The following is a 20,337-nucleotide window of genomic DNA, read 5'->3' on the forward strand; positions in this document are numbered from 1 at the left end:
TGCCTATCCAATAAACACTTGAAAGTTCCTAAAGTGTCCGACACCGCTATCACAGCAGGCAGTGTATTCCACACCCCAACCACTCTCTGAGTGAAGAATCTACCTCAGTCATCCCTCCTATATCTCCCACTATGAACCTTATAGTTATGCCCCCTAGTAACAGCTGCATCCACCCGAGAAAATAGTCATTTACACTTCTCATTTACATCTCCTTACCTTCTTCATGAGCCTACCATGGGGAACCTTATCAAACACCTTACTAAAATTCATGTATACGACAGCAGCTGCGCTACCTTCGTCTACACACTTAGTTGTCTCCTCAACTTCCTGAACGAGATCATTTTGCCATTCAAATAGAGGATCAGAGAGTTTCGTAAACATGTCGGCAGATCAGAATAAGATAAGTAGGCGCCGAAAGCTGGCTGATTCTTCGGTAGAATTTCATAGATAAACTAAGGGAATGGACCAGTGAATTCTATGATTCCGTGACCAAGATACGACAGCGAGCAGCTCGAAATATTTACCTGAAGCTCAGAGATGAGACGCTTTGAATGAACAAAGGGATTTAGGTGTTCCTGTACATAAATCACTAAAAACTTCAAGAAGAGACGACAAAACAAAAGTCAAACAGAATGCTAGCCTTTAACACAAGGGCTTTGAAATCAAAAAGTGGGGAAATATTGTTTTCTGTGGTCTACAGCTTTGGTCAGATCACATCTGGAGATCTGCATTTAGTTTTTCAGACTGAGCTGTGGGATTTTTACGGCCTCTCGCGATCGAGACCGGAAATTCCCGCCCGAGGTCAAGGGGCATTTCCTTTCTCTGCCCCTCGCCCGCTCTGATTCGTCGTGGGCGGGACTGTTCAATTGCCGTAGATACGTTGGTATCATGAAGGGATACAGGGCTGATTCGTCAGGGTGATAACATTGCTGAAGGGTTCAATTGTGAAGATCGAAAGCATAAACGTGCTGCGTTTTGCCCTTTAAAGCTGGAGGTGGGAATCCAGCCCAGAATGAGGCCCTTCGTAAGTGTGTCGACCATCAACAGCCAAACTATTTTAATTCAATTTCCAGTACTTGGCCCGTAACCCTGCTTGGAAGGACGTTTCAATTCCTCATCAAAATGCTTTTTAAATGCCGTGAGGTTTCCTTCCTTCACCACCCTTTCAGACAGCGTGTTCCAGATTCATAGCACCCTCCGGCTGAAGAAGAATCTCTTCAAATCTCCTCTCAGTCTCCTGCTCCTTACATTAAATCCATTCGCGCTGGTTATTGACCCCTCTACTGAGGCGAATGATTTCTTCCTATCTATATCGTTCATAATTTTGTGCACCTTGGTTCGCTAACACCTCAGCTTTCTCCGCTGTACGAAAATTAATTTCGATGGCATCAGGCAGGAACTTTCAAATGTTAATTGGGGGAGTCTGTGGGAAGGCACAGGGATGTCTGGTAAGTGGCACGCTTTCAAAACATTCCTCTTTGAGTGAAAAACAAGACTGGCTGAAAGAGGAAATCCTGGATGACTCGGGATATTGAGGCCCTGGTCAAGAAGAAGAAAGAGGCACATGACACACATAAGCAGCTGAGTTCAAGTGAATCCCTTGAAAAGTATCGGGGGTGGAGGAGTAGAGTTAAGAGGGAAATCAGGAGGGCAAAAAGGGGACACGAGATTGTTTTGGCAGATAAGGGAAAGGAGAATCCAAAGAGTTTCTGCAAATATATAAAGGGCAAAAGAGTAACAAGGGGGACAGTAGGGCCTCTTAAGGATCAGCAATGTCACCAACGCACGGATCCACAAGAGATGGGAGAGGAGTGGTACATATTACAGAGAAGGAGATGCTGGAAGTCTTAAAGCGCAACGAGGAAGATAAATCCCCGGGACCTGATGAAATGCATCCTAGTGCATTGTGGGAGGCTAGGGAGAAAATTGCGGGTCCACTAGCCAAGATATTTGAATCAACGATAGTCACAGCTGAGGTGGCTGTCGATTGGAGAGTGAAAGGGCTGCATGGAAAAGCCTGGGAACTGCGGGCCAGTGAGCCTCACATCTGTGGTGTGTAAATTGTTGGAAGATGTTTGAGAGAGGATGTACAGGCATTTAAAGATGCAAGGACTGATTGGGGACCGTCAGCGTGGCTCTGTGAGTGGAAAATCATGTCTCACAAATTTGATTGAGGTTTTTGAACGGGTAACCAAGAAGGTAGATGAGGGCAGTGTAGTTAATGTTGTCGACACGGACTTTTGCAAGGCCTTTGTCAAGGCACCCCATGGTAGGTTGTTGCAGAAGGTTAAATCTCATGAGATCCATGGTGAGGTACCTGAATGGATGCAAAATTGGCGTCTTGACAGAAGCCAGGAGGTGTTGTAGAGAACTGTTTTTCAAACTGGAGACCTGCGACCAGCTGTGTGCCTCAGGGGGTCGTGCTGGGCCACTAATTTGTCACTTATATTAATGATTTGATGACAATATAGGAGGCATGGTGAGGGGGGCTAGGTATAAGACAAATATTAGAGGGCAGTTTTTCACACAAAGGGTAGTGGGGGTGTGGAATGCACTGCCGAGTAAGGTGGTGGAAGCAGGCACGCTAGGGTTGTTTAAGAGTCACTTAGACAGCCATATGAGCGGGCTACATATAGGGGGATATAGTAGGTCTTACTAAACATTGTAGGCTTGGGAATACGTTTTGCCTCAGGGATGTTAGTCTTTGTCTGTTTAATAATGAATTTTTTTGTCTCCACAGGCATTTAAGTCCAGCAAGGGGCATGCATGCGGCAGGTTGTAGTGGGCTGCTCTTGGACGTTGCTTCGGGAGTTGCCTATTGCTTCATGTCGTTAGTGTGCTTAAACTGGACCATCTCGAGGGCAACATGACAGCTCAGAGACTATCTCTGTTGCTGTGCGGACACATGGATTTGGGCCTGTGTCTGTGGGAGTTTGCACGTTCTCCCCATGGTTGCGTGGGTTTCCTCCGGGTGCTCCGGTTTCCTCCCACATCCCCCAAAGATGTGCTTTTAGGCTGATTGATTGGGTACTAAATTGTCCCTAAATTGGACCTCCCTGATCCTCGCACGTTAGGTGTAGACTAAAATCATGAATAGGTCACTGAGACAGGGGGACGGCGGCGCGGGCTCGTTGGGCCGAAGGGCCTGTTTCCCGTGCTGTGTTGTTCTTTGTATCATGAACATAACTCTTCCTCGTGGCTGATCTCCTTAATCTTATACTGCTCCTGGTGTCAATACAAATTATTTACTCATGTTTTCCTTATTTGGTTCATGGTTTTTATTCTTTAACTTCCATTTTCATAAAGACAGATAGTCAAATGTGAATATTATTTTGCAGACACCGCAAATATTTTTTTTTGTGCTAACTGAACATTGTTGAACAGCTCACCTGGTAGATTGCGATACCAGTTTACAGCTGCAGCTCATAGATTGCGATACCGACTTTTTAAGAGGAAGAGTCCTGCTGGGACAGCCACAGCCGGCCAAGTAACTTCAAGGAAGGAGGTGCCTATGCCGCCAGAAGCATTGTGGGTCGTGATTGAACCAAAGGTTATGTTGTGACTGCAGCTGCCAGATGGACAGAGGGGTCCTAGTTGAATCAGGAGTTTGCGTCCTGACCAAAGTCGGAAGACCTGCAGTTCTAACCGGAATCGGAGTTTGTGTTGTGATTGATACTGGGACTCATGATGTATAAATACCCACTTATATTTGTGTTCAATGAGAAGCCTGATAAACCACAGTTGAGACCAGGTTTCTCCCAAAACCTTTTGAAATTAAACTCACTGTACTTGACTCACTAACAGTCACAGAGGTCTTTTACCTGTAGCAATTAGGACAGAAGCAAAGACAAGTGATGATGGCCTGTTAATCCAAGACATTTTCTCGCCATAATCTTTCAATTGTTCATGACTTCATACGTAATTTTTTTTGACTTTTAGAAGAGACTTCTGAATCTGCTCCTTCATCATTTCAGCTTTAGCATTTCTGACCATAGCAACTGGCTATGCAACTGTATGTCATCAGCTTAAGAGAAATATATGTGCATAGAAAGGATAAACATCTGGCTCCCTCCAAAGGAAACACAATTGATAGATGACTTAGTAACCTTACATTGAGCGCAGTTCCCAAACATTTCACAGTGCAATACAACGGAAATATACTATTGGCCCACTGTATACTTTGAAAGAGATATCCAAATAATCGCACTCCAGTGATCGATTAACATTTCATACAGACATCAGTTTCATGAATCAATGCAAGTTTCATTTGAGGTCATAGTTGGAGCGGTTTCCTGTACTATTTCAGTTAATGTCAGGTCAACAAAACTCGTCGCATACATTTTGATCTGGCACCTTTGGAGGCGCAATTTTCACTCTGTTTCTGTCTCCACCTATGCTTCCAGACCAGCTGATTTGTTTCCCGAATACTCTCGGGTTTTTAAATTCAGTTATTTCTTGCCTTTGGCACTGTGGCACTGTGCTTAGTATTGCTAATTGTCCCTCAGTATGCCCGAACAGGAATCGGAGACTGGAGACTGGGCGATTTCGCAGTAATTTTATTGCGGTGTTAATGTACGCCTGCTCGTGACACTGATGCACCAACTTAAAGTTGTAAAGTTAAACAATAATAAAAAACCGTTCATAGAGTGGGCGCCAGTCCGACAGAAATTGAGTCTGGAGAATTTATAGCAAACACAAAGATTGCAGATGAAGAGAACAGGCATTTTGCTTTAGTCTTCACTGTGGAGGATGCAAGTGGCATCATAGAAATAGCTGTAGAGCAGGAAATGGAAGAGAAAGACTCAAAAAAATTAGAATCGTCAGGGAAATGACATTAAGAAAGATATTGGAGATGTGGGTTGAAAAGTCCTCAGGTCCTTCTGGATTTCACCCGCAGGTCTTAAAAGAAGTGACAAATGAGACAATTGATGGGTTGGTTTTAATGTTCCAAAATTCCCCAGTTTCTGGGAGGTGTCCATTAGATTGGAAAACAGCGAATGTAGCACGTTAATGCAATAGGAAAAAGAGACTTAAAGCAGGAAATGACACATGTTAGCTGTACCGCGCCAGTTAGCTGAACATGTGACATATAAGGAAAATGTTAGCAGCGGTTATTAAGATTTGACAGCAGGGTACATAAGTAAAATCACGGTAATCAGATAGAGCCAACACAGTTTTGCCAAGGGGAAGTCATGTTCATCCAATGTGCTGGAGTGATTTGAAGAACTAACGTGCTGTGTCTGAAGGGGAGCAGGTGGATGTACTATGATTTACAATAAGCATTTAATAAGATGTCACAGCAAAGCGTCTTGCGGAAAATGAGTGTTTGTCGTGTGGGGTCATGGGCAGAAAATTTGCGAGCGAACACAACAGTTTCACAAGTGCGACCAGAGTTCCTGAATTTATCCTGAATTTTATGTTATAATTGTCATTTCATTCTGCCTGCTTTCTATTGGACTTTGCACAATAAATGGAAGCAGTCGAAAACGAATCCCAATGAACCTGTGCACGTTTTGCGGCTGAACCAGCAGATGGCAATATTGCACTTGGTATGCCAAGTACCGTGTTATTACATGAAGTGTATATGCGGCGAAAACTATCTTAAAATATCAATTCCTGGCAAAATACGTAGATACTTGGAAAATAGGGATTCGAACATGAAAGTCGTTTTCAGAGTATTCTCGTTAGGCATTGTCAATTAATTTCGCTATTTAATGTGTTCGTCTTTTTAGTGGTGAATGTCCTTAATATCAGAAAATTCGAATGACTAGAAGCAGTAAGAAACCAGTGTCACTAAATGTTTTACTATCACTTCCTTTCCTGCTTCATTCACGAAAGATAATGCTGCCAGTGCCACATTAATGGATCTGAAGTTCCAGAAATTTGACAGTATAAAAGTAGACATAAAGGGCGCAAATACGAATCATACGATGACATGAATTGGAAGGAGGATTAGGCCTAAGATCGTGGCTGATGTTTTCGTGGGCACGGCCCCTTATTCCTGTCGACCGCTATACTCTTTGGGCCCCTTTTCAATCAGGAACCTATCGAATTCTGCATTTCTTTTAACGTGATGTGTGTATCGTTGGCTATATCAGCATTTATTCCTCACCGCTAATTGCCCCCGACATGATGGTGGTGAACTGTTTTGTTTGAATCAGCGCAGTCCCTGTGGTTAAGGTAAGCAATATATCCCCGTGTCAGATTGCGAATGACTTGGAGGGAAGCTCTAAGATGGTGGTGTTGCCATGTGTCTGCTGCCTTTGTTCTCCTGGCCGGTAGCGATGTGATTTTGTAAGATGCTGCCTATGGAGCTGCTGTGGGAATTTTCAGTGCATCTTGCAGATGGTAAACACTGCTGCCACTGTTCATCATGGCGGAGGGAGTTTGTGGAATAGGTGCTAGTCAAATTTTGTCCTGGATGGTGTAATCTTCTTGAAAGTTTACGAAGCAGCACTCTCCCGGCGAGTGTAAATATTCCATAACATTCCTGTGCCTCGCAGATGGTGGACAGGTTTGGCGAGCCAGGAGGTGAGATACTTGCCACAGGATTCATAGCCTTCGACCTGCTCTTGTAGCCATCATATTTAAATGTGAAGATCAGTTCCGTTTCTGGTCAATGGTCGCCTCAGGATGTCGACAGTGATGGCAATACCCTTGTATGTTAAGGGAGAATTGTTAGATTCTCTGTTGTCGGAGATCATCATTTCCTGGCGCTACGTTTCCACGAAAGTTACTTGCCACTTGTCAATCGAAGCTTGCGTATTGTCCTGGACTTACTGCATGTGGACATGAACGACTTCAGTCTCTGAGGATACGAGAATGGTATTGCGCACTGTGCGATCATCCTCACTGCTGACATTATGATGCAAGGAATGTCATCGCAGCAGAGAAAGATGGTTGGACCTCGGACACCATCTTGAGAAACTCCTGCAGTGACGTTCGCAAATTAGATGATTGAACTCCAACCACCACAATACTCTCCCTCTGTGCGAGGGATGACTCCAACCAGCGTAGAAGTTTCCCTCTGATTCGAATTGACTCCAGCATTGCACGGGCTCCTTAATTCCACCCGTGCTGCCTTGATGTCAAGGGCAGTTGCTTCACACCTGACATTCAATTACTCTTGTCCATGTTTGACCCAAGGCTGCAATGAAGTCAGGCGCTGAGTGACTAGCGGAATCCAAACTATGTGTCGGTGAGTAGGTTCCTGCTAAGTTCCTGCAGTTTGATTGCGCTGTTAATGACCCCTTCCATCAATTTACTGATGATTTACTGATGGCCAATGAATAAAGTTGGAGATGCCCTTCTTTTTGCGTAGAGGACATAACTACGTAATTTTCTGCAATGCCCCGCAGATGTCAGTGCTGTAGATGACTCGCGGCGCCCACAAATCGTCAGAAGTGTCGACAGAATATAGTTAGGGCCCAAAGCCTTTGCAGTATCCGACGCATTCGGCCAATTCTTGATATCACGTGGAGCGAATAGAATTGGTCAAGCTTGACATCCGTGATGCTGACCACTTTTGTCGAGGGAGAAGATGGATCATTCACTTGGCACATGTGACAAAAGAAAGCTTTAGCCTTATTTTTTTCACTGATCATTGAGGATGGGGACATTTGTGAAGTCTTCTCCTCCAGTGAGTTGTTTAATTATCCACTACCATTCATGATGGGATATTCCTGGTAAAGAGAGTTCCACCGGCCAATGGCTCTCACAGAGAATGAAATTCTCTTTATCTCCATCCCAATTGAAAAACTTCTTATTTTAATTCATGTCCCCTTCTTCTAGACTCTTTAGAAGGGAGGCACTTCTTCTGCATTCAACATCTCAATTCCCCTCAGGACAGTAGGTCTTCCAGCAGGATCACCTCTAATTCTTGTAAACTCTAATGGATACAGCTCCAACTTGTCCAACCTTTCCCTATATGATATCCCTTTCATCTGATGGGAGCACGCCGTTCTGAGGTACGCGGGCCAACAGGAAAGTACTTCAGATGTGCTCTCAACAAAGGACAAGTTTGTAGAGAATCTTCCCTACTTCTATATTCCAGCCCACTTGCAATAGGTGACAACATTGCATTTGCTTTCCTTAACACTTGCAGCTTCATTCTAAAGTTTTGTGAATCACGTTCCCGGGCACCCAGATCCCCCAGTGTTGCAGATCTTTGCTCTCTCATCTCTGTGTGAATAATTTGCTGCTTTCTATTCTTCCTGTCAAAGTGGACGAATTCGCATTTCACCACATTGTACTCCACCTGTTTCTTTTTACCACTCACGTAGCCTATCTGAATCCCATTGTATACTATTTATGCTAACCTCGCGATTTACTTTCCCCCCTGTGGTGTTAATGTCGTGAGAAACACTAGCAATCAATCCGTCCCATCATCCATATCATTTCTATAAATTGAAAATAGTTGAGGCCCCAGATGTAATCCGTGTGCCATCCCACCGGGTCCAGTTTGTTCCCCCCACCCCTCAACCATAACGCTCAATTAACCCACCCCTCTGTTTCTGTAAGCCAACCAGTCCTCTATTCCTGATAATTATTGTCCTATACATGATGAGCTCCTATTTGGCTTTTCATAATGTATTCTTGAAGCGGTATGAAATGCGTTTTCGAAATGGAAGTCTACAGGTTCCTCTTTATCCACGTTACTAACAATTTGCTCAAGTAAGTATAACAAATTAGTGAAGTATGGCTTCAATTATTTAAAGCCGTGTTGGCTCTGCATAATTGCAAGTGCCATGCTAAAACCTTCTAATAATAGATTCCAGCATTTAAATTTTGAAATATGTTCGGCTAAGTGGCTTGTAGTTACATGTTTTTTGTCTCTTTCCTTTCTTGAATCGAGGAGTTTGGTATCCTATTTCCCGGTCTCATGGAATTATTAAATCACTACAACGCAGAAGGAGGCCCATCGCGTCGGCATCCACTCTCCGTAAGGGTATATTCTCCAGCTCCATCATGTCCTAACGGCTTGCCAGCCTTTAGTTTTGATAGTTTTCTCAGCAGCATTGACCTGGTGCTTGTAGATGCTTTATGTCCCTCGCTCCCTTCTACCTTTTCCCTGCAAGTATTTGTGGGATTTTATTTGTGTATTCTACAGCGAGGCAGAGAAAATATATCAATTCTGTTGCCATGTGCTCATTTCATAACACGAACTCTCGATGCTCCTTCTCCAGAGTAACCACACTTACTTAAGTGGCATTTTCCTTTTTAAAAGTATGTGGAAATTCTTACATTATTTTAATATGTCCAGCTAACATTCTCTCATACCCTAAATTCCCCTTTGTCCTTACTTTATTCGTCATTCCTTGTCGCTTTTTATATTCTTCCCAATCTTCAGTTCTGCCACTAATCGCAGAGTTTTCCAGTTTTGCTTCCAGTCGGACGCAATCATTGGATTCAACGTCTCCATGAAGTAGGCCCGCTTACTGTTATTTCAGCTGCGTCCCGTCTTTAGTCAACTTTAATCTGCATTCCTGGCCCCATGCGAACCGTTTTCCGATTCCGCTTACATGCCATGAAGGTGGTTCTTTTCTCGCACCTGCTGTCTGTTTGCGTTAACTGAACTAGTATCTGTCTCTCTCCCTCTCTCTACACTGCAGATGTGAACTCTGTACATTCCAGCCATAGGCAAGGCCTTAAACCTCTCACCCTCGGGGTACTGACTGCACTGCATGGCGTGGACCTGAGACATAGCCTTTCAGTGAATACCCTGCGATCTCTTCCAGCCTAACAACTTTAATTACATGTTCCTGATTCCTCTACCTGACCGCCGCTTGGAAACTTTCCCGGTGGTGGAGAAACATTCATATTCCTTCCCCACCCTTCACTCTCGCGACGCGAGTGTCAGTAAAATTCCAACAACCGAGTACAAATGCAAGCAAATATGTTAACCCTTTTATCTTGGTTAGGCCCTAGCTAAAGTAGTGAGTCCTGTGCTTGAGAATATTCTTCGGATGTATTTCAAGGCCTTGGAGAGTGTGCAAGAAGGTTTATTAGCATGTTTCCAGCGATAAAAGTCCTCAGATGGAAAGACGAGAGAATCTGGAATTGTTCTTCTTAGAGCCGCACAGAAGATTTGATAAAGAGGTTGTTAAGGGTGTTGGATAAAGAAAGTAGAAGCTGCTTCAAATGTCGGGAACTTTGATCACCAGAAGGCAAACATTTGAAACAGCCCGGGAGCAGGAACAGAAGAAGGGTGGAGGTGGGTAAATATGATCCGACTCTTAATGATCTGGAGACAATTGGATCAAAGTCTAGCGGAAGAGGGTTTAACAGTCACTGTCAAAAAAGTGGAAAATATGTCGAAAACTGGAGTAAGATCAAGACAGAAATTCCAGTTCCATCGCTTGTTTACAGAACCGACATGGATGCGATGGGCTGATTGCCCTCTTTCTGCGATGAATTCTTCTGGAATTCTTTATACTGACGCAGCTGCATCTGCAGCCGCGACCGTTAGCTTTCCAGGCGAAGTAATTCGTTCATTTTTTTCTCGTTCTCCTCTGTGCGCCTCAACTGCATAACCAAAATGTTATTTCTCTCAATTGTTCAAGGACACTTGGGGGGTGAAGGTGTGTGACAAGCAAATATTATCAATGTTTGAAGTGCTTGCATGATTTTGTTTAATTTTCCAAATGAGGAGGTAATGGAACATGGTGCGATAGCTTCTGCAATACTGTCGTAGGGCGAGAAGAGAAGGCTGTGTTGGGAGAAGGGTCACCTGCCATGAGAAATCTGATTTTAAAGAATTGCTACTTTCAGCTCATTCCTCCGTCGGCCAATGCATCGACATTCTCAAACTCATTTTTTCTCATGACGGCAAATGTACCCCTCAAACCCAACAACAAAAATCATATAGAAAGCTGTTTCCTAGAGCATTTAATTTTGCCAAGGCTTAACTCAGTTTGGATGCCGTGGGTTTTCAACATTTGAATAGTGTTGAGTGGACAGTTTTGGCACGTCAATCACATTCCAGTAGGTAATAAAATATTCCTCGGGGCTTGTTTATCATTCACTCACCTCAGCTATCTATCTATCATCTATCTGTCTATGTTTCTATCTATCTATCTACTGCTTTTTCTTTCTATCTATCTATCTATCTATCTATCTATCTATCTATCTATCTATCTATCTATCTATCTATCTATCTATCTATCTATCTATCCAGCAATCTATCCATCTATCTATCTCTATTTTTACCCATCTCTACATATCTATCTATCTATGCCGAGAAGGCCATGAGGAGGCTGGTTAATTCCCTTCCACCCCTCTGTGTGCACATGAAATCTCAACTCACACTTTTTGTCCCTAATTTATTCACCAGGGACGCTACGCTCTTGAACAGGTTACTGTCCGCAACATTTATTTATTGTAATCTGCAGGCTTCCAGAGATCAAGCCACGATCGATTTAATCTCTTCACGTTTCATCACCCCGTTTGTGTGTTTTTTTTGGGGGGGATGGGTATTGAGCCATTTTGCATGTTAGTCTGTGCCTTAGGAGGTTCATATTTCTTCTTTTCCAAAATGGCTGACGCGCCCATTCTGCAAATATCAGACAATACCGAAATGGAGATCGTCGGCCTAAAATCACGTGTCAGGAAATTTGCATATGTTATTAATATTCATTCGCCCTGTGGCGTTTGAATCTTTTTAAGGGGAGGTTGCAATGGACTCAGAAGCGCGTTCGTGTCAGGATTTATTTTCCTTCTTCCTCCAAGGCTTCACCATGACACAATCGATTGGAGTTCTCGCCGCGTTGATACTCTGTTTCCACAGTAAGTACGGGCGTCGGCCTGAAGTAGCCCTCATTTTTTTCACATTATCTGCTTCTGCTCTTGTGTTTTCACGAAATTGAGTTGTAAGCTATGTTCAACATTTCACAGTGCGTGACTGACAATGCTTTGCATTTCACCAGGTACAATTGCGGATCCTGTCCTGACCCAACCACGATCCATTTCGTCCTCACCGGGAAAGACCGTCACCATCACTTGCACCATCTCCGGAGGCAGCATTAGCAGCTATTACCCGAGCTGGTACTGGCAGAAACCCGACAGCGCCCCTTTGCTTGTTTGGTCCGATAACTCTGGTATGGCTTCGGGTATTCCGAATCGATTCGCCGGGTCTGTGGACTCATCAAGAAGGAAGATGCATTTAACAATCACCAACGTGCAACCGGAGGACGCTGCCGATTATTACTGCAGTGATTGGATCAGCAGTCAAAGTGTATACACTTTCGGGAGAGGAACGAAGTTGAATCTGGACTGTAAGTAAATCACTGAAATGTCCGCTACATTTATGACGCTATCTAAATAACAAAATGTACTTTGGAAGCGTCGGATAGTTGGATTGAACTGGTGAAAATGAAAATGATTGCTCCTAAAATAATTTTATGGGGGATCTTTGATTCAGCAGCCAATGATACTGCAGCGATAGCTGGGTTCAGAACTTTCTGGAGTGCGTCCAATTATGGGATGGGGAAAGGGGCAATGTGATTACAAGCGAAATTCATTTCACTGGAAGCTTAGGGTCTGATCTGCTCGGGTTGTCCAGAAGTTTGAGCCATCCGATCTGCACGGCAGAGCGAGGAGATGATTTGAATGCCGATTGCTAGAAAAATGGGATGTTTTCCTTCACTCAGCGAGTGTTAGGAGTGGAGTGCCCTAGCTGTATAAACACCGCGAGCGGAACTATAATTAGCCAGGCGATAAGCATTTCAAAAGTGACACAAAGCAGGCATGCAAATGAGCTAAACAGGCAGGTTTTTTACAAGTTACCATCGTCCCCCTTGTGTGCTGTATAACTCCGTGACTGTATGAAAGCCACAAAGTGGTTCAGGCTGTTTCACACGCTGCCCTTGTCGTCTGCTTTAAACGGCATCGAATTCCATTCAAAACGTTCACATCAGATTGCTTTATTCTACTTAAAGCAACATTGAGTGTTAAGATCTTTCTTGCGTTGAACCTGCTGAAGTTGACCTCACTCCCACTGGTCCCCAAACTCGCTGAACACCGTTCAGTACAAGATTCTCAGCCAAATATTTCGCGGTAACCACAGGTGACCAAAGTAAGCATACTGTTGCGAGAATTCCGCCAGTAATAATCGACCCTGATTGTAACTGGATCACATAGTAACAAATATCAATGATACGCAGAATATTTGCTTCCTTCGGAAATTCCGGTTAATTTTCTTCCCATCCAATCAGTTGTTTTGGAATGACTCGGAAGAGGTTGTTAGGTTTTTGAATATTGTTGTGGACTCGTTCAGCTCTGCTGCTGGTTCTGTGGTTGTCAGTGAGTTGTAACAGAACAAATCATGGGGATTGATGCCATTTTTCTTGATTTATGGGATGTGATCAGAAAGCTAACATTCACTGCACCACCCCCCCCCCCCCCCCGCCCCTGCCTAATATCCATGGATAAAGTGATGGTGAGCCACATTCTCAAACCGGTGTTGTCCATGTGTCTTAGGTATATCTCAGCGCTCTTAGGGAGGGGGCTAAGAGTTTTTAACAAGTGAAGGAAAGTTCTACTTTGGTATGCTGTGTGGCTTGATGGGGATTTCCCAACTGGTGGTGCTGCCGTACATCTGCTGCCCATGTGTTCGTCCAGTGGAAGACATGGCTGGTTTGGAAGCTCTTGTCGGAGTTCCGGCAGTGTACCTTATAAATATGCACACTGTTGCCCTGTGCATCATTGAGGGAGGAAAGCAATATAGTGTATTCGCAGAATCATAGAATGGTATATCTTTGCAACATTGTTACCATCTACTTGGCCAATCGTGTTTGCACTGGTTCACAAGGAACAATCCAACATTTAATAATTAGCCTTTCGATGACACATTGTATGTGCTTTTCAGAGTCCACTAATTTGTCACTAACAGCCTTTCCAGCAGTAGGTTCCACATGCCCTAAACCCTCTGGGTGAAACTATTCATTTCGAATCTCCGCTAAACCTTCTACTTCTAACGCTAAATCCAACTCCCGTTCTTATCGGCCCCCCAGCCATTGGCAATACTGTTTTCCTCTCCATTCTGCCCGGACACCTCAGAATATTATGCCTCCAATTAGTTCTCCCTTCAGCCTCGTCTGTTCCAAAGAAAAGAACGCTGGTCAATTCAACACTTACTGATAACTAAATATTCAGTTTCAGCCAGCATCCCTCTCAATCTCGCCTGTACTCGTTCCCGTACATTACATTTTCCTCACGCACCTTTCCAGCAGTTTCAACATAACCTCCAAGTTCCAACAAACTATACCTCGGATTATAATGCCGGACGTGCCTTCTTTGCTACCATATCCACTTGCTCAGCCGCCGTCAGGTTCTGTGGACATGCATTTTCAGTTCACTGAGTTTCTCTACATTTCACGGCATTGTCCCATTTATAATGTACTCACTTGTCTTGTTGGCGTTTCTGAAATACAGTTCCACACACTTTTTCGCGTTTAATTCCATTTGCCGCTGTTGCACTAATTGAACTAGTCCATTGTTGTCTTCCTGCATTATCCAGTTTTCTTCGTTAGCAACCACATTGCCAATTTTGTATCATCTGACAACAATCATAGAGGCAGTCATTGATATACAGAACCTTTCCTTCCTGCCTCTGATCCAATTTCTGATCCAAACTGTCCATACCTATGTGTGAATTTAGCAAGAATCTTGCTGAAATCCATGTAGACTATACCAAAAATATTGCCGTCATTCACTGCTCATCCACCTGCGCCAAAATACTAATTCACGCTGTGGGCTAAGATATTCCGCTAACAAAGCCTTGATCGCTGTATTTGATTCTGCCGCGTTTATTCCAATTGTTCTCTCTTCAGTGATGTTGGCTTCACTGGTCTGTCTCTATGCTATCCCCCTTTCGTCCTTTCACAATTTCGTCTGTCTTTCTGTCTCCTGAGCCAAGCCTGCTCCAGACACGATTGGAAAATTGTGGTTAGGCTCTCTTCCCTTCTCAATCTTACTTTACTTTTTATTTCCTTCTTCAAGTCATTTGTTTATTGGACTATGTTACTGTGAAATGGACCAGCATGAGGCAAAAAGGAGAAAAATGCTCTTGAAGATTTTAGTTGTTACTTCAAGAAATCATATCTGGCGAACATGCCGGTGTAAAAATAATTCACTTAAGTCCGCTTTCGTTTAAATAGTAAGAGATCGTTACACCTGCTCATCGTTGCGAGACTTTGAGATAATTCAGCGAAACTCTCGGTGGCGCAGGAAAACGATCCCAACATTAAAATAAAGGCTGGGGGCATTTGTCTGCCGACTCAGTTTCAACATCCAAATTACATTCCCCCCCAAAAAAGACCAATTTCTAGCTCCAAAGACAATCGATGTTTCCACCGACAGCGCCAAACCTCATACTGTTGTTGGAGCTGACATAATAGTTCAATGTCAAGGCGAATTGTAAAAGGTTAGTCTTATCCTTTCAGTTTGAAATGGATATTCATATTTGAACTCTTTCTTCGATGCTTTACAATACCTTAACTTACTTACTGAGCGTTTCCTCGTTGAATGTGATGGTAAATGGTGACTTAAATAGAAAAGATTCTTTCAGCTTTGCGAATATCCACTCATGACAAAGGAAAGAAAATGCAAACATGCTTTGATTTAGCTTCGACCTCGCCCTCAGAGCATCCTCACAATTTAGTGCTTGTGAAGTATAATCATTTTTCCAGTGTCAGGATCATTGATCCCTATCTAAGCGCAATAATATCTCACAGCCCATCTGCTTTGGCGACAAGGCGTGAGAGATAAATAATAATGAGGACATAATTAGTTTATTACTGGCCTTTTGAAGGTGTCCTTACGATGTGGTGTTATATAGCTAGAATTGTTCACAATATTTGTGAGAAGCTCTTTCTCTTTGCTGTAAGTAATCTTTTGTGACACTCCACTCGCTAAAAATGACTCGAAAAATTTCCATTGCGACAGGGAGTTCTTTGTAAGAATTATGCAACATCGTTACTGTTGGTCTGGGCGGGACACGGTGTGAAGCCGTGGCAAAGAATGTACACAAATCCAAATATCAGTCCGGTATGGAGGACTCGTATCAGGGAAGTGTAAACAGTGACAGTAGCAAACAATCGATTTCATTCTTTACAATTGAGTTTTTTCAGTTACAAAAGATAGAAATGATGCGGTCAGCATAGGTTCCAATATTGACACCAAATTCTGAGTGATTAGCGTTATTCTGAAATTGTCTGTGGTAGCGACGTTGGCCAGAACAGCATTGCCTCAGATCACATCTGGATGCAATAAACCTCCCGTCTTATTTTTCTCTTTAACATTTCAAACTCCACTACTTAGATCACATTTTATGTGCATGCTCTTGTCCTTGCAGGATTAAAAAGAAAACCTTCTCAGCTTTTATATGTTCTAGAAACCCGAGTTCCGCCTTGTTTGCATTTGGAATCAATAAGGCTCCACCATATAAAATCTATACATTCTCGTAGACTAATACCGATTTAAAAAAAACAATTTGAAGAATGTGAAACAACGACTCAGTCATGTATTCAGATTATTAATGATGTGTGATCATTTGTCTCTATATTCCAGGTCCGCGGAGCCCCACTGTGTCTGTCCTTCCGCCTTCATCGGATCAAATCACAGCGAAGAACATGGCGACCCTGGCGTGTTTGGTGAGCGGTTTTAACCCGGGAGCTGCGGAGATTGAATGGACTGTAGATGGCAGCGTCAGAGGGAATGGGGTTGAGACCAGTCGGATCCAGCAGGAGGCGGACAACACGTTCAGTGTGAGCAGTTATCTGACTCTGTCAGCCTCAGAGTGGAACTCACACGAGCTTTACTCCTGTGTGGTTAAACACGAGACACAAGCAAACCCGCTTCGAACAAGCATCTCCAGATCCAGCTGTATGTGATTCATGCATTTATTGCACTTTTGTATTCTGCCGTTCGTAAATTGTCATTTCAAAATAAATTTCGCAAATAGTGAAACATTTCAAACTTTTCATCACAGTTTGTAGCAGATCGGCTGATTGCCTTAATTTCAATTTAACTGTGTTCACTCTGAATGGATCAAAGCTTCAGTGTAATGTCATTGATACCGCTGTGTAATAAAATCATTATACCGTTAGCTCGACCGTTGTTCTATTATTCTCTCTCTTTCCCTTAAAAACAATTAATGTCAGCATTCTAGAGGGAATTAAATAGTGAGATTGTATCATTGTGATATTCTGGACATTTTATTTAAAGCCAATGACAAGCAGGCGCAACAAGGAGACGATCGATGACATTTAATTAACAGCATGAAGTAATAATGCAACATTTGTTTTAAAATGTACCCAGTTATATTCTGCCATTGTAGTGAAAGTGCTGAACTGCGTCTAGAGATTTACGAAAATATATTAAAGGGGCAGACACTTCTAAACCAGCCGGTTACAAAAATTCAGGGCAAACACTGTCACTGCCACATTTTTTAATACACAGATGCAATGTAGGTTCTGCGACTGCAAGTCATTTTCTTAATCTCTCCAGTTCGTTTAATTGGACTACAATGATTACACTGAAGCAGGCGCTGTACTAACAAGTCAACTTGCGCAGGTGCATTTTCAGTGAGGCGTTTACTCTAACCAGCTCAGAACAGAGTCTGTTTTGTTTTAGCTTCCTCTTCATACGAATCGCAAAGTCGACAAGACATCCCTTTGATGCACTATTGCATTATTTCTTCAATTAGATTTGGGCTTGCAAGACATAAATTGCTGTAAGTAGTCAGGAGTGCGGCACTTGGTAAAAAGTGCAAACTAGGTACTGGTGCACTTACAGAACAAAACAAAACACCCGGGGGTTCATTAGCCTTTCAGAGAGTTGTGCTCATCTATAGTCTATATACCTCAAAAATGCTGTTGTAGCACATGAGAAAGTGCAGAAACTATTTGCCAGATTTCTACTGGAATTGGAGCGATGCACCAATCAGGAAAATCAATATACTGGGCTCTTCTCTCTGAGGAGAGTATGCAGAGATGTAATAGGCGTCTTTAATGTTAGGAAAAGTTATAATACGGTAACACAGAGAAAAATTTTCCACCGTGAGTGAGTCCGAAACAGGGAGACATAAAAAAGATCCAGGGGCAGAACCATTAATACTTCATTTAAAGTATCTGTCGGGAATTGGTTATGGATAGGAGAGAGAAAGTATTGATCGAAGATTTGTTCCCAGATTGGTTGCGTGTGATAAATGCAGGTTCCCGAGGATCTTTTAGAACATAGAACATAGTACAATACAGCACATTACAGGCCTTTCGGCCCTCAATGTTATGCCGAGCTATGTCCAAACCCAAGGTCAAGCTATCCTACTCCCTAATTCTGGTCTCCTCAATGTGCCTATCCAATAACCACTTGAAAGTTCCTAAAGTGTCCGACACCACTGTCATAGCAGACAGTGTATTCCACACCCCAACCGCTCTGAGTGAAGAATCGACCTCAGACATCCCTCTTATATTTCCTGCTATGAACCTTATAGTTATGCCCCCTAGTAACAGCTGCATCCACCCGAGAAAATAGTCATTTACACTTCTCATTTACACCCCCTTACCTTCTTCACGAGCCTACCATGGGGAACCTTATCAAACGCCTTACTAAAATTCATGTATACGACAGCAACTGCTCTACCTTCGTCTACACACTTAGTTGTCTCAACTTCCTGAACGAGATCATTTTGCCATTCAAATAGAGGGTCAGAGAGTTTCGTAAACATGTCGGCAGATCAGATTAAGATAAGGAGGCGCCGAAAGCTGGCTGAATCTTCCGTAGAATTTCATAGATAAACTAAGAGAATGGACCAGTGAATTCTATGATTCCGTGACCAAGATACCAGCGCGAGCAGCTGGAAATATTTATCTGAAGCTAAGTGATGAGATGCCTTGAATGAACAAAGGGATTTAGGTGTTCCTGTACATAAATCACTAAAAACTTTAAGAACAGACGATAAAACAAAAGTCAAACAGAATGCTGGCCTTTAACACAAGGGCTTTGAAATTAAAAAGTGGGGAAATATTGTTTTCTGTTGTCTACAGCTTTGGTCAGATCACATCTGGAGATCTGCATTTTGGTTTTCAGACTGAGCTGCGGGATTTTTACGGCCTCTCTCGATCGAGACCGGAAATTCCCGCCCGACGTCAAGGGGCATTTCCTTTCCCTGCCCCTCGCCCGCTCTGATTTCGTCGTGGGCGGGGCTGTCCAATTGCCGTAGATACATTGGTATCATGAAGGGATACAGGGCTGATTCGTCAGGGTGATAACATTGCAGAAGGGGTCAATTGTGAAGATTGAACGCATAAACGTGCTGCGTTTTGCCCTTTAAAGCTGGAGGTGGGAATCCAGCCCAGAATAAGGCCCTTCGTAACTGTGTCGACCATCAATAGCCAAACTATTTTAATTCAATTTCCAGTACTTGGCCCGTAACCCTGCTTGGAATGACGTTTCAATTCCTCATCAAAATGCTTCTTAAATGCCGTGAGGTTTCCTTCCTTCACCACCCTTTCACACAGCGTGTTCCAGATTCATAGCACCCTCCGGCTGAAGAAGAATCTCTTCAAATCTCCTCTCAGTCTCCTGCTCCTTACATTAAATCCATTCGCGCTGGTTATTGACCCCTCTACTGAGGCGAATGATTTCTTCCTATCTATACCATTCATAATTTTGTGCACCTTGATTAGCTAACACCTCAGCTTTCTCCGCTGTACGAAAATTAATTTCGATAGCCTCAGGCAGGAACTTTCAAATGTTAATTGGGGGAGTCTGAGGGAAGGCACAGGGATGTCTGGTAAGTGGCACGCTTTGCAAACATTCCTCTTAGTGTGAAGGGCAAGGCTGGCAGAAGGAGGAAACCCTGGATGACTCGGGATATTGAGGCCCTGGTCAAGAAGAAGAAAGAGGCACATGACACACATAAGCAGCTGAGTTCAAGTGAATCCCTTGAAGAGTATAGGGGGTGGAGGAGTAGAGTTAAGAGGGAAATCATGAGGGCAAAAAGGGGACACGAGATTGTTTTGGCAGATAAGGCAAAGGAGAATCCAAAGAGTTTCTGCAAATATATAAAGGGCAAAAGAGTAACAAGGGGGACAGTAGGGCCTCTTAAGGATCAACAAGGTCATCAATGCACGGATCCACAAGAGATGGGAATGGACTGGTACATATTACAGAGAAGGAGGTGCTGGAAATCTTAAAGCGCTACGAGGAAGATAAATCCCCGGGACCTGATGAAGTGCATCCCAGTGCATTGTGGGAGGCTAGAGAGGAAATTGCGGGTCCACTAGCCAAGATATTTGAATCAACGATAGTCACAGCTGAGGTGGCTGTCGATTGGAG

At 43.3% G+C, this 20,337-nt stretch overlaps 1 protein-coding gene across 1 annotated transcript; it reads left to right on the top strand.

The window, feature by feature from the left end:
• Positions 1–11,735: 11,735 nt before the first annotated feature.
• On the top strand, positions 11,736–16,889 carry LOC145356125 (immunoglobulin lambda-1 light chain-like). The gene is made up of 3 exons (XM_080208736.1): positions 11,736–11,784; positions 11,925–12,272; positions 16,567–16,889. The coding sequence occupies exons 1-3, from the start codon at positions 11,736–11,738 to the stop codon at positions 16,887–16,889; spliced, it is 720 nt and encodes a 239-aa protein (XP_080064862.1).
• The last annotated feature ends 3,448 nt before the right edge of the window (positions 16,890–20,337 follow it).

Source organism: Carcharhinus amblyrhynchos, chromosome 20 (genome assembly GCF_965287045.1).
Source record: "Carcharhinus amblyrhynchos chromosome 20, sCarAmb.v2.hapA, whole genome shotgun sequence".
Taxonomy (NCBI): domain Eukaryota; kingdom Metazoa; phylum Chordata; class Chondrichthyes; order Carcharhiniformes; family Carcharhinidae; genus Carcharhinus; species Carcharhinus amblyrhynchos.